The sequence below is a fragment of the Carassius auratus genome, chromosome 13, assembly GCF_003368295.1.
Source record: "Carassius auratus strain Wakin chromosome 13, ASM336829v1, whole genome shotgun sequence".
Taxonomy (NCBI): Eukaryota; Metazoa; Chordata; class Actinopteri; order Cypriniformes; family Cyprinidae; genus Carassius; species Carassius auratus.
In genome coordinates, this window is record NC_039255.1 from 8,934,089 (window position 1) to 8,960,378 (window position 26,290).

At 39.0% G+C, this 26,290-nt stretch overlaps 1 protein-coding gene across 5 annotated transcripts in view; it reads right to left on the minus strand.

The window, feature by feature from the left end:
* Positions 1–26,290, minus strand: part of LOC113112540 (zinc finger MIZ domain-containing protein 1-like) — a 122,376-nt gene that overhangs the window by 8,576 nt on the left and 87,510 nt on the right. For 2 of the 5 annotated variants that reach the window (XM_026278204.1, XM_026278203.1), the window contains 7 exons: positions 21,227–21,340; positions 17,814–17,919; positions 1,947–2,082; positions 1,244–1,358; positions 943–1,160; positions 418–613; positions 34–324 (listed from right to left, as the gene is read on the minus strand). In XM_026278204.1, the coding sequence (XP_026133989.1) occupies positions 34–324; positions 418–613; positions 943–1,160; positions 1,244–1,358; positions 1,947–2,082; positions 17,814–17,919; positions 21,227–21,340 (1,176 nt within the window). Of the gene's footprint in view, positions 1–33; positions 325–417; positions 614–942; positions 1,161–1,243; positions 1,359–1,946; positions 2,083–10,120; positions 10,459–12,812; positions 14,478–17,813; positions 17,920–21,226; positions 21,341–26,290 lie in introns of those variants that run through there. The other 3 variants (XM_026278206.1, XM_026278208.1, XM_026278207.1) reach the window with 3 other exon arrangements.

Below are 26,290 nucleotides of genomic sequence, written 5' to 3' on the forward strand. Positions count from 1 at the left end.
CTCAAGGTCTATTTGAACCATTGGTGGTCTTACCTCTCCTGGATAGGGCCTCTTGGTGCCCTGCATAGGCATGGACTGAGGTCTGGGTCCAGGGTAACTCTGCTGAGGCATCCTTTGGCCGTGGCCACTGAAGGGCCCCATCCCTGGGCCTCTGGGCTGGTTCATACCCATTGGAGGGCCACTCATGTTGGAGCTATTCATGCCACCACCCATACCAGCCGGGTTCATGCCTCCAGCCATGGACGGGGGCCCACGGGGCCCTGGCTGGTTCATGAACTGGCTGTTGTAGCCTTGCGTAGGCCCCATCTGGAAAGAGGAGCAGACCTGTGGAAAAGGCCAATGGCAGTTCACATGAATAAGTGGAGTCATTTAGAAGTCCAGGGTAGGGAAAGAAGCCAAAACCAATGAGGGACAAACCTGGTTGTACTGGTTCATGTCTTTGTTGGTCTCTTGCAGGGCCGCTACGGTTGCTGTGGCAGTAGCTGTTGCGGTGGCGGCTGCAGCAGCAACAGCAGCGGCAGCAGCAGCAGCAGCGGGTTGGGTGAAATCAGACGGCGGTCGTGTATGAGGGGGCATGCCTATACCACTCGGAGCATTCGGCCCACCCGGGTAACTGAGCAGAAGGAATACACATCACATAAATGTCTACATCACACATTACAGAGACAAAAAAAAGTATATTTATTAGAATAAAACTTGTTGGAATGCCACAGAAATCTTTCCTGGATTTGCACTTGGCACATCAAGAAGGTGATATCATCCCTTTCAAGAAAAACATCCTTAAAATGAGTATTAGCTTGGCTTTAAACCCATGTGTCAAGTATCACTAATGGGAGACTCTTCTTTAGCTTATTGAATCTCCCAAAGAGATGCAAAACAACTTTGTCAAACAACTTCCCATCATCCTGTCTGGAACGGACTCTCTAATGCTTGAAACATTACCTTCCACCAAAACCACCTCCTCCCGGGTGCCCTGGACGCCCATACATGCTTTGCTGCATGTAGGCCTGGTTGGATCCCCCTTTGGCTGAAAACTGTTGTTGTTGGCCAGGGAACTGATGTGAGTTGATCCCTGGGTTGTTGGCTGACATACCAGACCCTAGTGCATTGCCTCCAGGGTTCATGGGATTGTTGGTATTGGCCATGGGGTTACCCAATACCTAGATCAAAGGCAACACTGGTTATAAGATCAACGTTATTACCATTACTGTTTTTGTACAGTGACAGGATGTGTGTGACTCACCTGACTTTGTGATGTATTGGTTACGCCCCACACCGTCGTAACCACTGACAACGAGCCAGGGGCCTGGTTAGTGTTTTGTTGCCAGGGAACGCTGTCATATGGAAAGGACCCATCACTACAAAACAGTGTTCAAACAGTAATGTGAGATCAGGGGCATCAAACATGTGTTGAGAAACAGATAAAGAAAAAAATCTCCCTCCTGACTACAGAACATTTGTTTTTCTATGAAAATGAAGCTGTAATATTTGCGAAAGTAGGCAATCACTAGTCCTAGAGCAGAAAATGTTCTGAAAAACATCAGTAAGCTAGTGAAGTTCCTCAGCAAACGTTGTCTGTGGCAATCTATCAATCTCTATCAACTTCTTGTTGACGTACCTAGAGGGTAATGTTACAAAATATCACGTTTTTTCTGCTGTTGTTTGGAACACTGTGAGAATGAATTTCATCTGCTCAGCCTTCAGTGATGTCATGTTTACAGGGCTTGTAATGAAAGCTTGGTCGAATGCTTCTTGGAAAAGCCTTGTGTTCACGATCATATGCCACATAAAAACAAACAATTCTGTGCTGGATGAGTGCACCAAGACTCAATTTCCAGAGGAAATTCTGAGAAATCAGAAAGGGGCAAGACTATTATAAGTTTAACAGTGCTTGGAATGGCTCCAGCAAGCGTCAGGTTAGAGCAGAATTTTGTCTGGGTACTGACCCATGCGAGAGCGAGGGCTTCATGGAATTCATGGGCGGCTGCAAGGGTACTTTGCCCTGTGGATCACTCTGACGATTCTTCTGATGCCGCAACAAGAGAAGCCGTCCCAGCTCCTCGCACCAGGACGAAAGGAGAGCTGGAGAAAAAGAGACAAACACAAAGAACGATCAGAAAAGATCTTTGGCACAGAGACAAATCACCTGTTGACTAAGCAGCAATCTTTCTTATTTTATCTTCAGAATGCTATTTAGCAAGCGCAAAACTCACTGCCAAGTATTAACATAGCATTCTTTAATATGATTTTAGGTGCCATTTTTGTTTCAGTGTCAGTATTTTTCTTTTATATAATTTTATAAGCAATGATGATGATGCCAAAGGTGTTGCGAAATCAATCAGTTAATGTCTTTACCACTAGAGGTCCCTACAATCACAGTACAGGTACAAGCATGCTTGAGATCGTCTATAATAGCCTTCTTTCAGTATGCTTTTCATAGGATCATATGCTTTTCATCTGCAGTGCACTTTAAGCAGTGATCCTTCTACAGAAGACCTGTCTACCCTCTTGTGAAAGGAGGATGATGAAGGACAGGGAGAGAAAGAGCGAGAAATGGGAGATGAGAATCAGTGCTGAGGATAGTGAATCATGCCGGTGATGTGTCCTGGCAGCACTTTACTCCTGAGAGGGGTGACAAAACGAGTCTCTCACCATGGTGATGGAGTCAGTTCGGGATGGCAGCAGCTGGCATGTGACCAAAACCTGGTCTAATCGATTCTACACACTGCATACGGCTGAAACACGAGCACTGCATTCAAGTGCTCTTCATACAAACGGTCCTTACACTTCCTAACTGACACTATTTAGAAAGATACTCACTGCTAGCTGAATCATTCTATGAGAAGAGTACCATTTGAGTCCACAACATGTGATTAAGTGCACTAAACACAACTGCTTTTTTAACTTTAAAAATGTTATACAAATTTGTAAGATTGAAACATTGCAAAACTGCAGGTTATTTATCTAATCACACTTCTCATTAACTTTAAAATAATCATTAAAATTCTCATTCTAAATGGCATAGAGAGGAAGTGAAATCACTGGAGTTTCTACTCAATTTTCAGAATGAATCTTATGCTTGACAAGATCTTATCATTTGTCAAATATCCCATATTCAACGAATCACATATAGAAAAAAACATGAGAACATTTTAGAAAATAATATTTTTTGTTGTTGTTGTTTGAAATGTTCCACTTCATCACATTCCCAATGTCACGTGTTCAGAGTCCTTCAAAACAATAATTGAACTTGAGGTGGCACATTGCATTTAAATACAGTCATATACTTTTAAAAAATCATCTTTCCATCATGAAAAAGGTGCCTGTTTCATAGAATGACTCTGAGCTGCACACAGAGAACAGGGAACAAAAAATAATCACACGCCGACAGAACAAGAACAAAAGCCAAGAAATGTTTCAGTAGTACTGCACCTCTAGTCTTCCTTTGCCATCAAACAGATTCTGCAAGGGACCTTATAAAATATTCTCTTTCCCCTAAGACGAGTTCATACATGGAACAATACCCCTCTTTCTTCTCTAAATCTAGTTCACAGAAAGTAGATGAGTAAAAAAAAAAAAAGCCTGCTATGGCTATTTGAACAGAGAAGGTGGTGTCAAGAGTCCAGAATGTCTCTCTCTCTCTCTGGTGCAGAGAGACAGACGTCTGTCTTGGCTCTTTCCTCTCTAAATCGATCAGTAAGTAATGACTATGAAGACTGCTCAGCTGTCTCCAGTGCCTTTATTGCTGGGGGAACGTAAACCAGCACACACGCTCCTGAAAAACACACACCTCAGTCTGGAGACCTGGATTAGTATTACCTGTTGACCTCTAGTTGTTTGTAATAATTGCGGAGGTTGTCTGTGATCTTATTCCCATGCGAATCAGCCATGTTTGTAATTTGTAGAATAAATATTTCCCTGCAAATGACCTCCCATATTTCGCAGAACACAGAGGTCCTGTGATTATATTAGTCCAGTGTGAATTGGCATCTCTGTGATTTGGCGGTGTCGTATATAAAATATTTTTTTAAAGGTTTTTATTTTTCTGTGCGCCTTCATTCGCGTAGAATGGAGGCTGCATTGGAGTGTTTTGATGGTGTTTTGGGTGCTGGGTCATAACGCTATACAGGGACAGTTAGGATTTCATCTACATGCAGGCTGAGCCCTCAGACAGACCATTAAAAGCAAAGATACAAATTACCAAGTAAATACACACAAATATCCATTAAAGCTACAGAAGTTACTTAGTTCAGAGCAGCGAGTGATTCTCTCTTTATATTTTATTGTTAAATTAACATTAACATACGACATGCATGGATCACCTTTATTACTGCACATCCGGTATTTTCTTAACCATTTACGTTAACTTAAGACATAACCAACAACATTTTTATGCTAATAGTCGTTAAGACAGTCATTCTGACATAATTTGCCATTTGCATGCTGTCTCAGAGACGGCTTTCTGTGTACGTGCTTCAGGTGTGCATGCACTACACTGAGATCTCTTTCGTGCCGTCTTGCACTTGAATGGCTTAAAATCATGTTTAAATTGACAAGCCTTAAAAACACATGAGAATGAGGAACTTTTTTTGAAGAAGCATCACTGACCTGTTCATCCAGATCATCTGGGAGACAAGTCAGTAAATTAGAGTAAAATCAGAGGCTTTACTTAACCCGTGTGAATGCACCACATGAAACTCAGATGTGGGAAGGTCATTTCTAAATTACACGAGGTCCCCAGATAATACTAATCCCATACGAATAGGGCTTTATTTACCACAGTCTGCACCTGACGGATAGTTAACACAAAAATAATTTACTCACCCTGACATTTGAGAGTTAAGGTGGAGGGGATTAACACAAAGTTGTTGTATGGAATAGTTTTTGATACTTTATGGTGATTTTTTTAATTTTTGAGTTTGAGATACCACAGGAAGATCAAAGTACTAGAGTAAATGACAGAATTTCCATTCATATTTGTGCGACATTAGTCATTTTATGCCTGTGTTAATAATTCCTGAATAAAATTCAAAGACCCTTAATGCATTGATGAATCTGAACTGGAGTTCTTCCAAGAAACAGCTTTAAGTTATTCAATATCCCAGCGGCACCTGACACACTTTCCCATCCAAGTTCAAACACACAATTACAGTGAGAAAATCGCGTTTGTGTAAATATATCAAAGGGGTCTGTTTCAAAGAGAATGCTTCTCACCTCTCTGCGACAGGCGTGAAAGCCGTCCCAGCAGGATTGGAGCATGAGGCTGGAATCACCCACCTACTTCAATGAGAATTATTCTACCCTGCCATTACAGAGAGCTTATCGGCCAGCTAAATCACTACCTCTGCATGCTGGCAACTGTTATTTTCTCACAAAAGACCAACTTAGAGCTCATATGACAGGTTACAGCCAGACGCCGCCTGCCAATTTTCAACTGTTGTTCCCGCCTAGCATGCCTCCCACACGTAACAAAGACTAGCACTCTCCTGCCTGCGATTCAACCAGTAAACTCACCCAAAAAACAACCTATTCAACACAGCACCTTCCGGCAGCATACAATATCCCTCTTACCTAGCTGAATACAGCTACACGATTTCTCCCACAAACATCATCGCCTCCACCACTACCCACGGGGCTGTGTTGTCATTTTAATGCATAATGTTTACTGTAACGCAATCTCTCTCATCAATAGGGATGCACTGATACACTGACTTTAGATCCAATATTCAGTTCATTGGCTCTTTAAATGCTCCCATAACAAAACTATTTCAAGACAAATGACATTTAATTAATTAGCAGCAGTCACGTCTGCATAGAGCTCCTGTTGTGCAGTAAGACAACTGCGCAAGCGCAAAGGAAACAGAGGAGCTTTCCTAGAATTCCTTGACTTTAAGAGGTAATAAACATGCATGGTTTATTATTTATATTTTATTATTCAATACATTTTTTTAGTCAAACAATCATGCTGTCCTTAAACCACACATCCTACTGTACTTTACATTATTACCACATAGAAGCAGTGAGTACCAAAAAGAAAGTTTCTCTAACAAATGATATCATGAATCCTTATACTCACCAGTAATTACCCATCAGCATTAATTACATTTCTCTTTCATTCACTGTATTAAAATGCCTCTCTCAGTCTCGGTTTTCCTTTCATCGGTCTCTCTTCCTTCATTTAGTCCTGCTCGCATTGCCAGACACCTGCTCCAGAATGGGTTGTGTTGAGTGTTAAGTTGGCTGTAGGCTACTTTAGCTCTGTGGTGGTACTGCTGGCTTACAGTGGTGTGCACCAGGCAGTGATCCCAGCAGGAAGAGACACGAGGACCGACATATAGCATAACTCTCACAAAGCCATGCCAGACAATAAAATTGAGGTTTGCTGCTTACACCAGCCAGACTCTAATACAGTCTGAGGCTTCGCATACTTAGTGTGTCATTTATCACAACCCAGCAGCTTCAAAAACAGTTGTTAAACACAGTGTAAGAAGCAATTTCAGGGTGTAAAAAAAGGCAATAACAGTGTTTACCAATCAATCGTACAGTGTCATATTATGCCATCATAAATTATTTCATATATTAATATGAATAAATACTTTTTTGTAGAAGAAGAAGAAGAAAATGTGCACGGAACTGCCAGTGTTGTTGTTAACAAAACTTGAAATAAACTTTATTTTAATGTTGTTAATAAAAAAAAACAACCAGGAAAAACTGACTCCCAAAAGAAATTTTAACAAAAATGATCTAAAATAAATGTTTTAAAAGTTTAAATATATGTTATATTCTAATACTTGAATGACAAGTAAAAATGACAATAAAAACAACCCTCTTCAAAGTCCTAAATATGACCAATAATATTTTTAAAGACATTTTTTAAAGATATTTTTTCACGCTTTTAAAAAGACAGTACTCCAAAATATGCAGAGAGCAATATTTGCTAACGCTGTATGATCCATGCTATCCATACAAGCTCTGTGAATCACATTAGCCATGTTCTGCCATTTCTAAAGGTACCAGACTGCAGCAGAAACCATCTTACTGAGGGGACAACAGCCTGTGGCTCTACAGACTTCTGGCGAAACAGAGCAGAGAGACAGAGACTACACAAAGCAACCCCCCTCCCTGTCTGCTCTTTGTCTTGAGAAGAGCCTCTCCAATCAGGTTTAGTGGGCTTTGAATAACTGACCAGGGTAAATCCCCAAATGATCCAGTTTATAGGGAACCAAGGTCACCCCCGGTTACCCAAATCGCCTCTGAAGCTGACCCAAGAATGTTTGTCCATCGCTCCTTCTCAAGTTGGCAGCTTCACCTCTGCCAGCACCTCTTTTTGGCCAAACTCTTGGTTTTACTGGCTTCAACTCCTCTCTATGAGCTTTTTGATTATGATGTTGCTAATAAAAAGTAGATGTCAGTAAATTAAAGTTAAGACACGGGAAAGAAGCCAAAATTGTAAGGAATAAAAATCAAGTAGAAAGTTCATTGTATAATAAAATGCTTTGTTCCAAAAACCTATGGAGCTGCCATGCTGTCCTACTACCTACACAGGCAGCATCCTAAATGAAATGCACCCTCACAAGAAACTGATTTAGGTGCTCAACATTTAATCTATGTACTCTACAGTTGATTCCAATGGTTAAATCTGGTTAAAGTTATCATGTTGCTAAGCTAAAACACCAATATCCATAACCATACACAGAACACAAATACTGTCTTAAGTATTTTATTTTACATAGCATTTTAATTAATAAACGTCAGTTCTTCATGGAGTATAAGCATACTTAGTCAACTTTTGTTTGATTTCTTTCACCATCTTGGATTTTTTTTTTTTTTTTTACTAAGCTTGTCACAATGCATTCAAGGATAACTGTCTTGGTAAAGGATGCATGTTTGCCTTAAATTTGGCAAAAATTTGGTATCTTACACTGGCAAAACCAGATGCTTTAAACCACAATGCTTCATAATGCTAGGTAGGCTGCTCACTAGGCTCTGGAACAGAGCAAAACATTTAAAAATACAAATAAATATCAGATTTTCTGCCAAAAGCCAAACCACACTAAAAGAATTACATACACTATCTATGTCCTGTCCACTTCTAAATCTCAGAATACACTGGAATTTTGACTAGTGCAGCTTTGGAAAGTGGGAAGATTTCAAACCTCACGAGGACGTCTCGAGCATAAAATGTGGCTGGAAATTATAACACCAGCCATATTTTCAAATGTCCTCAGAGTCCTTTTCTTTCACCCTCACTCTCAATCTGTGAGTCTGTGAGAGTCTCAGACCGACGCCACAGTGAATTGGCAGACATGTCGACTGACCTTCCTGGACCACTTAGTGAAAATACACAACCCTGCTTGTCCACATGGCCATGTCTGCCCTTCATCCTCACCTCTCTAAGATCATCACAGCACCTTACCTGACCTAGAAAACCAACCAAAGAGAAATCCAACAGCTGACCACGGGTGATAGAGAACACTATAGAAACTGTTAAAAGCTGTTTTTATTTTAAAACTATAAATGAAAAAATAGCATTTATGCAAAAAAACAAAAACAAAAAAAAAACAACAACAATTGAAACCGATAAAGAAGTTAGTTATACAGATAATCTGTTTATTCTGAACTATTGGGTCCCTTAGACAAATTTGAATGAATTCCTCTTCAAATTCATCCATCCTAAATACTTCAATCTGTTAATGCAGGTCTTTCCCAGTGAGTGTAAGCAGCTTAAAGAACTTCTTCCAACAGCCTTCATAGAGAGATTTGTGTAATACCGCCGCCACACACAAGCCAGAAAAATACAAGAAGAAAATAAAAATACTCTAATGTGGTGCTCAAAGTTTAAATTATTTTAACAGTTCATTTCATTATGTCTCTCTTTGAATTTATCAGTGTTTTTGAATGTGTAGTTGAATAAATGGTTAAATCGTAATGCATAGGGGTATGTATGGACAATAAAAAAAGCCTCAAACCACATGAATAAGATGCTGGTAGCACGATCTGATAGGTAGCATTTTTCGCTATCGATTAGTGCTACCTATCTTTTTAAATGGGAGGTAGCACAATCTGAGCAGCTAGCACAAACCGGCAGAACACCGGCAGTATGGCAGGCATGTGCTCAGGCAGCACACTACTATTAACTAATGACACAGGGCAGGTCCTTGCATACGAGAGGCTCACATATTAATTAAGACCAGAGCTGAACCTGAGTGCAGTCTACACACACACACACACACACACTCACATAAGTCAGAGTTCTTAACCCCTAACTGAGGTTAACAGGCCACAAAGTGACCTGCGCTCACACCAGGTGATGTAACCACTCAGGATTCTCTCTAGCACAACACACACACACACACACACACAAAGAGTAGCTGCTTGAACAGATGAAAGTGATATTTCTCATTTGAATGCATAAATAAGCGATCTCGTCGCTGTTTCTGTCAGTTACAGATGTAATGCACCTCCTACAGCGCAGTAACATCCGCACAATGTGCACTCGCTGACATTCTGCTCTGTTTGAGAGGATCGAAACACCTTGATGCGCTTCTGAATTGGAAAGGAATTTGAAGCACACGGCACAGTGCATTGTCGCTACAGATTTGAGTAAAATGGGAATGAACGACTGCGATGAAATGGAGAAGAGCTGACAGACAGACTGGCACGAAACACAGGGCAGCCCTAGAAGTGAGTGACATACGGATGAAGGCTTTGTTTTGATCATTAAATACAACAAAATGGGACATCATTCCTGAGATGCACAGTCTGAAAAAGCTGAAAACCTGGGCCGTAAACATACAGAGTGCCTTTGCGAAAGAATAGATGACAGCAGAAGAATCCCAGGATAATCTGAGATGACACTGCAGCCCATGCGTCTGTGAAACAGGTATGGATGCTCAGTCAGAAGCCAATGACCCCCCCGCATACACACCCCGCAAACAAAGGAAGCACATCAAAAGCGTCTGCATCATCGTGATTCATCTCCTGTTACTGCGTACGAATGAATAATAAAAAAAAACAAAAACAGAATGAATGCCCAGGGTGATGATGAAGAGAGAGGGAGAGAGAGCTCTCCAATAGATGTGTTTCACAAGCCAAACAATGCTAGAACACAGAAGAGTACCTGTGTCACTCTGACATCTCCTGCAGGTGGTGGTTTCTGTAGGGTTCAAATTCAACATTTTACTCAAGGGGGCAAAGAAATATTAAGACAAGATAGTATCAGTAAGCAGAGTTGACGTCATCAATGGGTGAACTGATGTCCTGGTTGAATTGATGGGACTCTGCCCCGGCCTGCTGTCCGAAACACTGACTTCTCATCTTAGAGAAAGAAGTGATCTAAAAATCAACGCATTTGCTGAAATATTCCAGGTGCTTGCACATTTGTCAGAAATTTCAAGCTAAGAACCTCAAAAGTAACCTAGAGTAGAATATCATTTAATAAAATTGATCCATTTAAAAAGTATCAAACAGTATTTGGTTCTTTTGAATTTAAGGATAAAATCCTAACATGACATTCCAGCATTTACAAATCTAAATATGTCCAAAAAGAAACCACAGAATCTCATGACACATCGTTTAAATTAGACAGATGTGCTTAAGTCTTGATAATGCTTCATATGACTAACACATTTGTCACTGTCTGAGGAAACATCTAAATATCAAATTAGTCACATTATCAAGCATATAGCTATTCGGCAGTCACTATGTTATTTCCATAGGCTATGACCTCCCTATATTACTAATGGAAATTCTCTCTTGGACTTCATAACAAGACAGTTCAGACACAGATGGATAAAATTGCAATTGTAAAGATTCAGAAGATGACTTTCCTATACCATACATGTGCGTCAATCTTAGCTGTTCAGTCATATCCTTATTCACATCATTGACTGGTTGTGTATTACTACAGAAAGCCTAACAATATAACAATTAAAAATAACGGTTTTCTATTGTAATACATTTAAAATGTAATTTATTCATGTAATGGCAAAGCTGAATTTTCAGGAGTCATTACTCCAGTCTACAGTGTTACTTAATTCTTTGGAAAACATAATTATCAACAGTCTGCTTAATATTTTGTGGAAACCATTAACATTAACACAACATTTTTTCAGCATTCTTTGATGAATAGACATTTCCAAGAATTGTATGAATTTAAAAATCCAAACTATCCTATCTAAAACTTCAACAGTAATAAGACAGTTTACGGTATGTTTACACAACCTACTTGTTTAGATGTTTACCTTGCATCCACTTTGTAACTAAGGGCAAATGTAAATGCTTTCACGGGTGATGCCACTTTATCAGGGTCTGTGGAAAATCTACAAGCTTTCTGTCTATCTCGGTCTGACTATCTGGGGCTCTCTCTCTTATTGTCTTAACCTCAAGAGAATCTAGCATAGTTTTAGACAGCTTAAGAAAATGTAAGTGTAAAACCATTAGTACTCCAATACATTAGCATAACATTAACGTTTATTTAAGTAAATCCAGCAAACGCAAACAACACACGGGCAAAGAGCACCGAGCTATTAAAAGCTCCTCACCACCGAGGAGGAAGTTTCTCACATGAACAGCAGGAACCTCATTATGGCAAACTGCTGTTTATTTCCCCATCAGCATGTACTCTGAGGCTGAGAGCTTTAACAAAACTACACAGGAACCTGTAGACTTGGCTCGAGCAGTATATTATCCTTATGATGCTTTTACTGCCGCCCTGTAGCAGTTACAAGAAACAACTACTTACTATAAATATCTAGGGATCATGCCTAGACTTCAGACACTGCTGTAGAAACACAAGAGATGAAGCCAGCTTTCTAAATATAAAAACAGCAGGGGCATAGCCATCACACATCCCCCCACTCACAGAAATTCCCACGTTCATTCCCTCCTAAACTGCCCCTATGGCCCTTCAGACAGAACCTTGAATGCAATGCAAAAAACCTCTCCCCATCCAATTATTTACAACCCCGTAAAAACAAACACACACTCGCCGCCAACAGTAGAGGAACATAGAACATAGAGGGAGAGACTCTCCATGTAACCGGCTGGAGCCACGCTGTCGCCAGGCTCACATCAACCCGCTAAAGGATTGACAAAAACACTGTGCCTCAAGTAGGTCAGCTCTCCTCCTGGAGATAATCAAGCCCACTCTGACCCTCTATGTGTGAGCGTTTTTGTGGGAGAGAGGAACTAGGTCAAACACAGTCAGTTGTTACGACTCGATCATGTGCAGGACTTGGTCCCTGCGCATACACCTGCCTGCAACTCGCCCGCATGCATCCTGACCGACACGTGACTTACCAGCGCTTGAGATCTGGCTCTCATCGCAGTCTTCTCATTGCACAGAGAAAATGGGATTTTACCAGCAGGCAAAGACGAACCTGTGAGAAATCTACGAGTTTTCTGTCTATCTCGGTCTGATTGTCTGGGGCTGTCTCTGTTTTCCCTCTCTTGCCTGTCCGGCGACTGCACAATACACATCAATTATTCAGCGGCGGTCTCCGGGTTTCTAGTGCAAAGCCAATCACAGATGGAGTTCTGTGCTAATGGGCTCCTGCTATACCTGGTTCCTCTGCTCCAAGACGTAGCCCACAGGGAATCAGGTTAAGCTCTTCGAAAACTTCAGACACACACACACATACAGAATGAAAAGCCTGTAAAGTGTCTGCAGTGTAAAACCACAAAATGAACAGGAAGCACCGTTGTGTTTCAAAAGGGGTTAAAAAAAAAGAAGCTAGAGAGAGAAAGAGAGGGATGTGGGGGCAGGGAAAGAGAAGAGACAGCAGCAAAAAAAGCAGCACATGTCCTCTCACCTCAGATGTATGGTGTCCTAAGTGAAGTCCACATGCCTAAAACCCTCATTCATTAGAAACTGATGGAAGCCACACATTCATACACACACACGCACGCAGCCACGCACACACTCATATACACATCCATGCAATGCGATGGCCACTTTGCCAGAGGGCGAAAAGGGGGGGAAAGCATGGGCGGATCACATTTCAAACTTGCAAAGAGAGGGTGGTGCCTATCGCGGCAGACGGGCTGTATCTTGGCCCGTGACCAAATCATCCGGAGAAAGACTGAGAACAAACAACACGCTCAGATCAATTTGGCTAAAGCTGCGTTCGCAGCCCTGCTATTACTGCTATCAAAGCGGGTGAATCCCGCTCATTGGTGAGCTAATCACATGACACTGATGTATAAATCCATCAGACCCCACATGCTAATTATGCTCAGGGCTGGTGGGCGGCCCTCCTGAGTGTCATGCGAGGGTGAAATTAATGGAAACTGTGTTAGCTTTTAACGCAAAGTGCCTTAACTTGACACTTGCTAACACTGTTAATTACACACATCTAAAAGTGTTGAATATCAGAAAGAGATCCAGCACTTCCCCAGGCTGTCAATACCATGTGTCCATTAATGAATTAATACATAGCTGTGCTTCAGTGCTTGAATTAGCCTCACCTAATCTGCTAATAAAAACGCTGCATCAACAGCAGGATTTTTCTTGACACTGCAAAAAAAGCACTGTCAAAATTTCAAGTGACATCAAATTAGCAATAATTCATTAAAAAGCTCCAATGTACTTTAGCCTCAAAGACTTACTATGTAGCACGCAGCATCAAGACCTCAGTGCGCACGCCGTCTCCCTGGCCAGCACTGAAGCACTGCGTCTGACAGATACCTTTAATATCAAACAATGAGGGGATGAAATAACTCAGAGAAAATGAGAGATGTCAAGGCTACGGGCTACATGAAATAGGAGGTGAAGAGCCAAATCTGGCTCAAACAGGAACTTGAGCTTCCTTTAACTTTTACTGCAAAGCAGTGAGTCATATCATAACCCTCCACCAACACAAACACATCACTCCATTCATTCTCCACGGCTTCAGTACTTTACAAATGAGCGATCTTATAAATACCTTGATGCTTTTTTTATTATTAGTATTTAAAAATCTATCATAATACATCATACTTGTTTCAAATTACAAGATATAGGTACGGATAGAGGTAGCCTGGGTTTGTGGTATATCAAACCAGCGGGGAGGTCCCCAGGCTTGAGTTTCTTGTGTATTTGCACTCGTGTCTTCTCTGTAAACCATGTGTGTACATGACATGTGAATTACAGCTAGGTGCTGGAAAGCGATCCGTCACCCTCGACATGGCGGATTGGTTGCTCTCCTGACGTGCCTTCCAGCTGGGCTGATTTACAAGCTGCTGAAAGACTTTCTATGTAGAGCCGGAACATTCCTCGTTGTTGCGTTGAGAGATCCGTTTCACCCCACAGTGTGGCCATTGGCCAATTTCATACTTTGGATAATCTGCTACTCAGTTAACAGCCATATGTCAACTTTATCTTGACATGCAATTGCGTCAAACAACTGTATCTCTTAATTAAAAAAAATAACAATCAGTTAGGCTTGTTGAGTGCATAAACTTGTTTTAGTCACAAAACTGATTAAATGACTGTTGTATGACTACATATACATAATTGTTATATAAAGCAACATAAAAAATTTGTTAGAACGGAAAAATGACGCAAACTATGGAATTCTTAGAAACAGATTTTAGAGGGAAAAACAAAGCATTGTTCAAATTCCGGTACTTAATGTTTTCTGCACTTCATGCCAAATCTGCTCAGTAACAGACTTTAAAAACACTTGAATTGAGACACACCTTGCAATTATCTTGTCGCAACATCTTACTCTGAACAATGGCACACTATCTCTGCTCCCGTATTCAGACACAAACATCATTTGGGAAGATTACTTTTTTTTCAGGAAGATGTTTAAATAATAGCAGGCTTTCTGAATAGGGCCATGCAAGGGAGAAATATGTCCTAATAGACAAACACATCAGCTGTCAATCTTTCGACTAACCTGCTCTCAATTAAATATCAGCAACTCGATTTTGATCTAAACGAGGGGACTGTTGTGACTGACAGGATATTGTTGTAATACTGTCAAAGCAATTGTGATGCTGTGTATAATTAATTACCATATGCTCAATAAAAGCATCTCAGACAAGGTATTTAGCATCCTCTCTAAAGAGGGAGATTTTAGACTAAATAATTATCTTATTGCACTGGCAGTGGGGTGCCAAACAAATCCTGGGTAAAAAGTCTGTCAGTAGCATGTAAGCAGAGAAGATCAGACTTAATAATAGCACACACACATACACACAAACAGATGCAAACACACCGTGGACAGATAATTCCCATAATCACAGATTAATACTGCCAGATAACCCTGCTGACAGAGAGGTCAGCACTCACAAACAAACTAGACTTCATCTACACACATACACCACATCTCTGACACATTCCTGAAGATCAGTTGGTGGTAATGCACAACACGCTTCCAGAACTTTGCACTGATTATATATTTATTTTGTCAATGCACTGTAAAAATCACTTTTCCAATCAGTATGATTATTACCAATATCTTTAAAAAAAAAAAAATAAATCCTCGAATTACTAGTTTTTCCGCATTTTCCATTTTTTTCCCCCGTCAAGAGATCTATATATGTATTATATTAATTTAAATTATATGTAAATATGTAAATTATAAAATATATAAATTATAAATTTATTATTTATATATTATTACAGCAATAATAATAATATTTCTTATATTTTCATATAAAAAAATTTACGTCAAGAGTTTATGATATATAAATGAATGTTTCATATTAATTTAACATTTATATTTAATAAATATTTTACAATATTCATATTTATACGTTTTGCAAATTAATCTTGTTTGATGGATGTTCTTTTTTTTATTGGAAAACAAGACAAATATATAGATTAAGATTTTGCATTGACAATAAATGTGTGCTTAGCGATTTTGTCGTTGGGGAAACATATAATGAGGTACAAGTCTGTTAAAATTTGCCTATACCACATTTAAAAAATAAATAAAGGATTCCAAGTGATCATTTATAGCACTGTAACGTTTTAAATATAACATTAGCCAAAGCTAAAGATATCTTATGACATTTACAGTATCCATTACAGGTAGTACTCTACATTATTTTACAAGAGGCAAATAAAAGTGTAATTCACTAAGTGGATGACTTTTGGCCATCCTCACAGCCAAGTGTCAGCTGCATTGTATATCACAGAGACAGCAAAACATGACCGATTCATCCTGCAGCCGGTGACTGGCTCTCTGCGGCCGCCTGATTGTGCATTGATCGTGTAATGTGGGAGTGTCTCGCTCCTCTCAGGCTCTGAGAGCGCCAGACACACACTGAACTCCGGTGTGTGGTGTCGGGTGGCCGCCCCTCTGTCGCCATCCTGCCTGTCACTGGGTTTTCGCTGGGGCTGCACTTTCTCGACAAATCCCTGACTGATGTGCATATCTCTTCTCTCTCTTTTTCTCCTTTTGCTCTTTCTGTGTTATTTGCGCGCTGGACATAGACATATAAAGAGAGAAAGAGTGTGTGGCATCAGGGAGTACAGTAAGCGAGAGGGACAGAGGATGGGTTTGTGAGAGTGAGTCGTGTCACTGCTGTCTGTGTGTCTGGGGCGGCAGACGCAATTATGATTGAGGTAAGATGAACGCCCCCGTGATGCACTGAGAGAGAGGAAGCCTGAGTCATATCTGCTTCCACCCATTTCTTTATGTATAAACTATACATTTCTATATTTGAAATATTGGAGATATCATTGAACTGAGAAATATGCATGTTATCAAAGGAGTGTTATTAACAGCATACTGCCACTATCACACCTGTTCACTGCAACAATATATTTAATAAGCATTATTTTTATCTTGTTTCAAATTATATAAAATCTTTTAAGCAATTTTAATTACTGGGAGTAATTAAATTAAAAAGTAAAATAAATAAATAAGTCTTAAATGTTAATGTTAGATTTTTGCTAACTGAAATAAAAGTGAAATAAAATAAAATCGACATTCTTAATGAAAGAAAATAAACAAGTTGTTAATAAGAAGGAATAACTAAAACTGAAATAGAAATAAAAAAATTAAAGCTAAATAGAAATAAACCAAAAAGCTAATAAAAAACAGATAGCAAAATTACTCAAATTAAAATTTAAATGAAAACTGAAAAAATTAAAATAAAAGCTTTCTTAAATATTTTAACAGTACATAAATTAATTATCAATTCTTAAAACAAAAATATTAATTAAAAAATATATATTTTCGCAGTGACCTAAAAATACAAACAAAAACAATTTCAGGAAGCCCAAGGTGTCCTACAGTAACCATGGTTCAAATGGACAGTTTATCTTCATTCTCCACAGCGAGCCGTGTCAGGCCTTTCTCAAATGAAGTACACTCACACACCTACACCCCGGCGTTTGCTGGCCATCTATCTCTGTTTGGCTGATGCCCGTCTGCAATTCACTTTGACAAATGTACAAGAACAGGACACTCAGCTTTGGCTGAGAAGGTCAGGATTTCAAACAGCTAATTAGAAAGCAATGCTGCTCTGCTGATGAATGATTGTTGGAAAGTGAACACTGGCAACTTATCAATGAATTATTCCGGGGTGGTTCTGGAATGAAGAGAGCTCCCCGGGTTAAAATCGGCAGGAAAAGACAACCTCGGGAGGTTAAATCGCCTCATGACGTCTTAAGGAGATGAGTGAGTGTTGGACAAAAGAAAGTGAGAGGATGCTAATGCATGGCCGTGTGCTTTGATTGCATAATGCCGCAATTAAAGGATTTCCTGTCACATCGCTTAATGAGAAATGTGGATTCATTACAGGCAGAGTGTCTCTGAGTTTTATAAACAATGATGAGTGAGAAGAAACATTGCAATAAGAAAAGCTGTTCTCACCTGCTGACTTAGGGGTGAACTTGTCACGGTTTGCAGCACACACGGCCAGGAGCCGATAGCCGAGGTCCAAGTCGAAACCCTGCTGCGCTGCCACGCGACTGACAACCTGTGGAAAGAGACCATATGAGTGTTAAAATGGGTCTTTGAGTACTCATGGCATTCATCTGCCTGTGTGTGTCCATTATTTGCATTCACGAGAGAGGTGCAAACAGAGTTATCCGCTTAAAGACTGTAAAAAAATCAAGCTAAGATGTTCTGAACACACTCTTTAGCATTAAGGCTATTGAGTCTTTCAATAGTCTACATGAGCTATGTGCAATCAAGCTTCCTTGAAATTCTACCCAAGACTCCCATGAGAAAGGTGAAAACCAGCGGTTTACTCGCATCACCCGGCTACCCCCCGCTTCCTTGTACACCAAATATCTCTCCAAAAACTACTCATAAAAGAGCAATTTCCCTTTTTTAGTGCAATCATATCAAATATTTATATATGTGCATGAATAATGTATTCAAAGATAAAACAGCCACCTCCATGATGCAGAATAGTGTTAAGACTGTGGATATTTGCAGGGCACGACTGATGATCTTTCCCCAGAGATCTGTGTGACTGCTGCGCAGACGTGTGTGTTTGTTCTCTGAAAACCCTGATCCGCAGAGACCACAGCCCGCACTTGGCCCCTTGAACTCGCAGCTCCAGCTTCTTTCAGTGCATCTTGTGGTCTTTCACAGAACAATTCAAAAGTGTGTAACTAAAACCCTAAAGCCACATGTAAGACTGAGAGGGTAGCTGACAATGTTACCACACAGAATACATTACTGTGGCTTTACCTGTGGAATCACTTAAAGAATTGATCACCCAAAATTGTCATTTACTCGCCACCAAAAAGTGGCATAACAGTAATCAATTTGGATTCCGGGGCTGTATATTCTAATTCAAATAATGCAATAAATTGGTGACCGTAGCAAAACAAAACTTAAATTATTCAGTCCCTCTCTGAGATGCCCTAAATGAATTATGACCCCTCCCCCTACAAAAAAAAAAGTAAAAAAGAAAAGCTATTTAATTATTTTGCCCTTTTTTTTTTTAGATTTACAGCATATAAATACATATTATATGAAAAAAAACACACAATAATAATAAAAAAAAATAAGTAACATGGCCTTAGAACATCACAAAGGTGAGTAAAGAAAGACAGAAATAAATTTTGGTAACCTATTCTATTAACTATGAACACTTAAATTGTGTATAATACAGGCTGACAACGACAATTTTTTTTAAATAGTGGTTAAGGTGCTTATTTTTCATTTTAAAGTTATGGGTATAAATATTGCTCTGAATAAAATCCAGTTTGAAAGAATTCATTTTGTTTCCCCTTTCAATCTCTATTATTCTATCACTCAATCAAAAAATACACACCATAATAAAACGAGAGGCATTTGACCTTTTGCAATATCTGCTGTAAATTCTGAACGAGGCTGCACATGATCTTTAATGACTTCTGTATCACACTGCTGCAGCTGTGTGCTGCTGCATTTATCCACTTACTAACCTCTTCTGAATCAAAACTTGTCATACATCTGCTACCAAGGCGGTGCAACTAAAAAGACAATTCAAACCTTCGCTGACAGATTTCTATTCACGATTTAATGCTCAAATAATAGATTAACAGGATTCTAGAATGGTATCTATGAAACTGAAAATCTAGCCCAGATTTTGTGTTTTTTTGGACAGGCAGCGCCACTGTTCTCTTGCCAAACTTGAATTTCCCTACTTCCCTAGCCAGGCTTGCTGCCACGAGGGCTGGTATAGATTCCACTGGCGTTTAGAAATGCATCCTCTCATAAGCCTTTTCCACATGAACTCTCTTATCAGAAAACAGGCCTAAAATATGAAGGGATTCAACAAAAAACAAAAAAAAATCATTCCAGTGACGTGCAATATAATATGTAAGAAAAAAATGGACATTTCTTTTTTTCTTTCTTTCCAGTGGAGGACCATAGTACTGCACCTATGCAGGGTTGACAAGAAAAGACAATGGAACAGCAGAGAGAGTTGTCATCGCTAAAGCTACTGACAGTTTGGAGATGTCATTTATCATTTGGCTGAGTGCTGATATTGTGCAGCTGGGAGACAATGGAAGAACAGTTCCATATGCAGGTCTGCAGAGAACAGAGAGCTACCTGCTGCCTGAGGGGAAATGTGTAAGACATGTCCACATCTGTCAGCCAACACTTTTATCTCCCCAGTTCTTTAATCTCTCCACCATCCTCACCTGTGGGGAGAAGAACCTCTGCGCTGCTCTCTGAGGGACCCGCAACGCATCAGACAAATTAATTACAATATACACAGCACAGACATACTGTGCATTCTTTTGGAGTGAACGTGTGTGGTATGAAGATTGTTTCTGGGGACACATTGTCATGTACACACATGACATCAACTCCAGAGAGAGAGGCTGAACCAAACTGCAGCAGCAGCAGCACCAAGGTGGTCTTGGAATACCTTGAGAAAGCTGTATGTTAACATTCCCATTCATCTCAAAGCAGTGGCTTGGTGCAGAGACCCCGTTGTGAAGTCAGGTTGTTTTGAGCCAATGCTATGTGACTAATCACAAAAACGTATCATGAAAACTTTTTACTAGTGACTATCTGCTTAAAACTGCATGTACACTACCAGTTATTTTAAATAATTTTGAAGTGTCTTGTGCTCACATTTTTTATTATTACTTTCTAATTATTATTATTATCATCAATGCTGAAAACTGATTTTTTTTAAAGGGATTTCTTTCAAAAACACTAAGAATATTTAATTATTCCAGACCAATAATGTACATTCATTCATTAAAAATTTATAAAGAATATATATAATTAAAAAAAGCTATAAAGGAATTCAATCAATAACTTAATGGAAGTTTAAGTATTGGTTTTAAAGGGTTATGGTCACCATTTAAAGAACAATTACATTATTGTTGGCAAAGAGTTGTCATTTAGTTCCAAAGGCTTTAACCATTAGCTCAAGATTAATTGTGAGTTATTTCCCAAATGAAGCCCTATACACTATGCAACATCTAGTATAAGTGTTGTTTTGTCATCCAACACTGAAACATAGCCCTTCCACCTGCAGTACTTAAGGAAAGCTGCAACAGTTAAATGCATGAAGAGTCCAACATTCCATTTATTTATATTTATAAATTGTTTTAGTTAAGTGCATCACTCGGGTATTTTAGGAGAAGGTACCTTATGATCAAAAAATAAAACCCTTGAACACCAGCCTCTGGCAGAGGTTAGAGGAGGGAAGAACAGAAACTGGAGATCAGTGGGTGGGCAGAGGGACACATGAAGCGTGACTGTTGCTTTAACCTTCGTCACTGGCCCCTAACATGAGGACAAGACTTGAGCAGCTGCTGTCTTACCGTCAAGCATCCCATAAGACTTTGCTCAAATGGCCGCTGGAAGGCTCGTGGGTCTCCGCACCAGTCCAGCAGCTCTGTGGCCGCTGTCTGGAAATTGGCCGGATTCTGTAAGTGCTGTTTGAAGAGAAGAAATCATAAAAATTACAAAATCTAGAGGGAAAATCAAGTCAACAATTAAGCATACTTAAAAACGTAATTTTTTGTAATAAAAAATAACACAAAAATATATATTCAATTATCACACTGTTTTGAAAGCATAGCCATAATAGTCCAACATGACAAGTTACCATGAGATAAATATCACATAAATAGCAATCTGTCATCATGTATTCCCCCTCATGTCATTCCAAACCCACACAATGAAAGTCAATGGGACCAAAACATACTTAAAATCATACATGTTTGCAATAGCTAGAGTGTGAGTAAATGACCATTTTCATTTCGGAGTCAACTATCTTTCATTTTGTAATAAAAATCTGAGCTTCACATTTATAAATATAACTTAATATATTTAAAACATCACAAAATATAATCAACATATCTACTAATATTACTAAGATAGCTATTACTTAACACATTCATATTAAAACTGCATTTAAAATATATTTTATGTGAAAAAGAGAATATAATTTAGACGTTGTTCTAGCATATTCTAAAATATTTCTTTAAAAAGAGCAGCACTTGAAAACCCACTGAAAAAAAAAAAAAAAAAAAAAAAAAATATATATATATATATATATATATATATATATATATATATATATATATATATATATAAAAAAACATTTGAAAGCATGTGAACCAAAAAACCAACCACTCAACTGATTCTGCTCTTTTCTGAATCATATACCATATTCCTTAAACATTTTATGCCATATTTACATCCAGTATTCAACAAGGTTTGGTATTTTCAATCGGCCAAGTGCTCCAACTCCTCCTGCCCTCTGACTCGGTCTCCTGGTCTGAACGCTGCTGTGCATTCTGGGACAGATCCACCCTCCTGACAAAGACCTCAGTGTACTTCAAGGCTTCCTCAAACACCACGGTATGTCCTAATCCAGACTCTTCATCATCTTTTGTCCACTACGATGTAACAGATCTGCACCTCTGAAAGCAATAGTAAAGCAGGGCCGGCCAATAAGGCGAGCACAAGAGGGGGGGCTTTGTGCCAGAATTCAATGAAAAGAGGCTCATTCCCTTTTCCCTATGTTTTTCTTTTTATTTATTGAGCGCCGATGTTGTTTATCCTACCCTAATGACCGCCCTCCCCCAACCCAAACTCTCCAGCGACCGGTGGCGCACAAGACATGACAAGAAATTTAAACAAACGAGCAATCTGTACACCCTCTTCAGAGCCTTTGCACGTTTAATGCTCTGCGCTGTTTGGCCGCTCTGATGAGGAGACTGCGCACTTTGAAGAGCATTAAACTCCGACGGACACCTCCTCTTCACTGGCTCACAGTGAGGAAGCAGCATTGTCTTCCGAGGGCGGCAGAGGTCACCATTTGAATGAGTGGCTTTGGTGTGTATGTGTGTTGACAAAGAGCTCATCTGACAAAGAGCCAATGTCTACTGCCGCAGAACCCCGCTGAGTAAATCCTGCACAGCATAAGGGATATGCAGGGAGAAAATGTTCCCCCTCTCGCCGCAAAAAGCTGGTGGAAAAGAATCTTCGTTTTGAGGGAGGCAATTCTTTGTTGTGTTTAAGCGGGTGTCTGGCTCAAACTGCACAATTATCAGGAACGAGAGGAGGGGATTGAAAGCTGGCTGTTGTGATGGTGGGCACTCAGAGCGTGTGTCAGCAGTGAAGGGTTTTTGGCAGGGTAGCAACACAGGTGTTAATGCAACAGCAGCCAAATCTCAGCACTCCACCTTTCCCCTGCTAAGCACGCGGTGTCCAAACAGAACCTCTGTTGTGATCAGTCACTCCAGAAGCACTGAAGTCTTGTTGCTTGACCAGGCCTGGACATCTACACTTCTGATCATCTATACAACAATATCAATGATTTAATGTTGCTCTTTTTCTTGCTGTCCTCCCAGTACAGTTATAGGAACTAGGCAGCAAAAATCCGTGTGAAGTAATGTCACAACCATTAGAATATTTACATCTAATGTTACATGGAAACCCAGAAACATCATGGTATTTTAAACAGGATTTCTAGGCCAGAAAAGTCATTGATCTTTAAAAGTTTATTTATATTTACACTATTTGTATAGAATAATATATATATATATATATATATATATATATATATATATATATATATATATATATATATATATATATTTTTTTTTTTTTTTTTAGAAATTTCGCACAAAAGTATTACAATTAAAATAAAAATACTTTACAATTACTATAAAATGAATAAATAAAAAACTATTTTCTTGTCTCTGGTACAGAAAACTACTAAATTTAGAAAATAAAAGTCATATTAGGACATTTTATGGAAATAAATATTCTAATTATTCAGTCACATTCAACACTCTGCCCAGACGAAAGACAAAAAGGAAGGTCAGGGTCTTGAAATCTTAAGGGCAACTTCTTTCATCAGTTATTAATCTGTCATAGGAAATCCCCGAGCATGAGCTCATTTCATCAGTCCTACACGGGACATGGACCATGAATAACTGCCTCCTCCAGTAGCAGAATACTCTTCAGCAAATTTGCATTCATGTTCCATGTGAATGATAATTTCTTCTTAAAAAGAAAAGACTGTCTAATTAAACCGAGTCGCTGTGCCGTGTTTCACTTATTATTTCTAGTCATTAAATTCCTCCTCATGTTCTTGATGGAGAATGAACCACGAGGATTGTTCTGATCATCCAAACGTTTATCATGCATTCAAAAGCAAACACTGTGAACGATAAGAGTTTTAGTTTTAGTTTGTAAAATTGAAATGAAGCTCACCAAACAGGGAAAAATACAATGGTGAAAAGGGGGGCACTGTGCTCAGATGCCAGACTTTTACTTAATGTTCTGAATATATATATATATATATATATCAAGTATATGAGTAAATTGAAATGTTTTGATTAATATGCAGTTAAAACTAAAAACTAAATTGTAGGAGAAACTGATCTGGGTTTCGGTTCAATGCAACGGTTCGACTTGAGTTGATTGTGATGTCAGTCTGCTCCTCTCAGACACAAGAGGATCTCATTTTGTGTGATTGACAGCTATTGGCTGCCGACTGCTCAGCGTGCGGTGAGGAAGCCCTCGATGGGATAACAGAGGAATTCTGAAGGAAGGGCTCTGTAAATGAAAGTCAGATGGCAGTGCGAGAGTCTGGTAGTATGAGGATAGCACAAGTCAAAGAAGTCAAGAGAGAAAGTGGTCCGTTTGATCGACATTACAATCACAACATGATGATGTTAGTCATGGGGTCGGATATTATGTTTTACACTACCGTCATTGTAACCAACTGAGTAAAGTTGAGGAAAGAATAGACTGTATGACAGGCAGCTGTATGATTGAGTGACAGGATGACAGAATGATGAAAGGAGGGAAATGAGACAGAGAAGAAAGGAAACACCCCCATTAGATTGAAAGAGTATCAGGTTTTTGACATATTGATGCCACAAACAAGAGAACATTTCCATAGACACTAGAGGTCAGTTAGCCTACATATGGAAGTTTTAAATATACAGTCGTTTCAAAACTACTACTGTGTTCTGTGCAAAACTTTATTGCTGTTGTTGCAAAAAAAAAAAAAACACACCTGACTAAAATATTATGTGGACATACAACGATAAAGTATACATTAAAAAACAAACACAGTCTCTGCTTAAATTGAGCTCATTGGGACAACACTGGCACTGGACATATTAATAACTGATGACTCTAGCCACACTAAATGTGCCATATCAATATGATTAATGAGCAGCAATCGATTGCGTTTTGTCTTTAGTTTTAATCAGACTCAATCTTCCATGCAAAACAGGGATAACAGTGTCATTTGTAACCAATTAAACAGGCTTAGAAAATTCAGTGGATTCTTACATGCTGTAGACATGATCTTATTAGCGCTAAGACTTGCCTAATTGATGCAGAGACAACAAAGCCTAGCGGAAATCTGTGCGGACATGAAAAATGGCATGTCAAATATTTCCATAAATCTGTTTCGAGATATGCAAACTGTCACACCTACACAGCACACTGCAATTACCAAAGTCTAGAAGCACAAGACATAGCCTTGGGTCATACCTACGTGTGTGTGTAAGTTAGACTACAGTTGTGAGTAACTTTTTTTTCTCTCGAATGTCCTCTCTGATATATTGAAACATGAGGACATTTGAATGGTTTTCATTATCTGAAGTGCTATTAAATCAGTCAAATCTTTACTTTCAATGCACTGATACCTACTGATGGGCTTAGGGTTTAGAAACGGTTTAAAACCATGAGTCATTATTATACACTACCGCTCATGTTTGGGGTTGGTAAGACTTTTTCATGTTTTTGAAAGAAGGCTGCATTTAGTAGTTGCAGTATTAGTGCTTATTAATTTAATTACAATGCGGATAGCCTTAAATGCTGACATTTGGATAATTTAAAGATTTTTTTTTTTTATGTACCATATGAGAAAAAAATTAAAATCTTTTCTGGTAAAATCTTACTGAGTAAGTCCCTTACTCAGTCCCTGAGCGAGCGTACTTCCATTAAAACCGGGACATTTCAATTAAATATGTTTAAAGGAAAGTGTTGCATTTATTTGTTTAAAAGAAATTGAGAAAAAACAGCAATATGGTGAAATATCATTACAATTTAAAAATAACTGTTTTCTATTTGAATATATTTTAAAATGTTATTTATTCCTGAGATTCCAAAGCTGAATTTTCAGCAGTCACTGCTACAGTTTTCAGCGGCACATGATCCTTAATGATAATATAACAGAAAAATGTATATACATTATATGTTGAAAATGGTTGTGCTGCTCAATATTCTTGTAAAATCCCTAATAAAGTTTTTTTCCGGATTCTTTCATGAATAGAAAGTTCAAAATAACAACTTCTATAAATATAAATCTTTGTAACATTCTAAATATTTTTACCCTTGATCAATTCAGT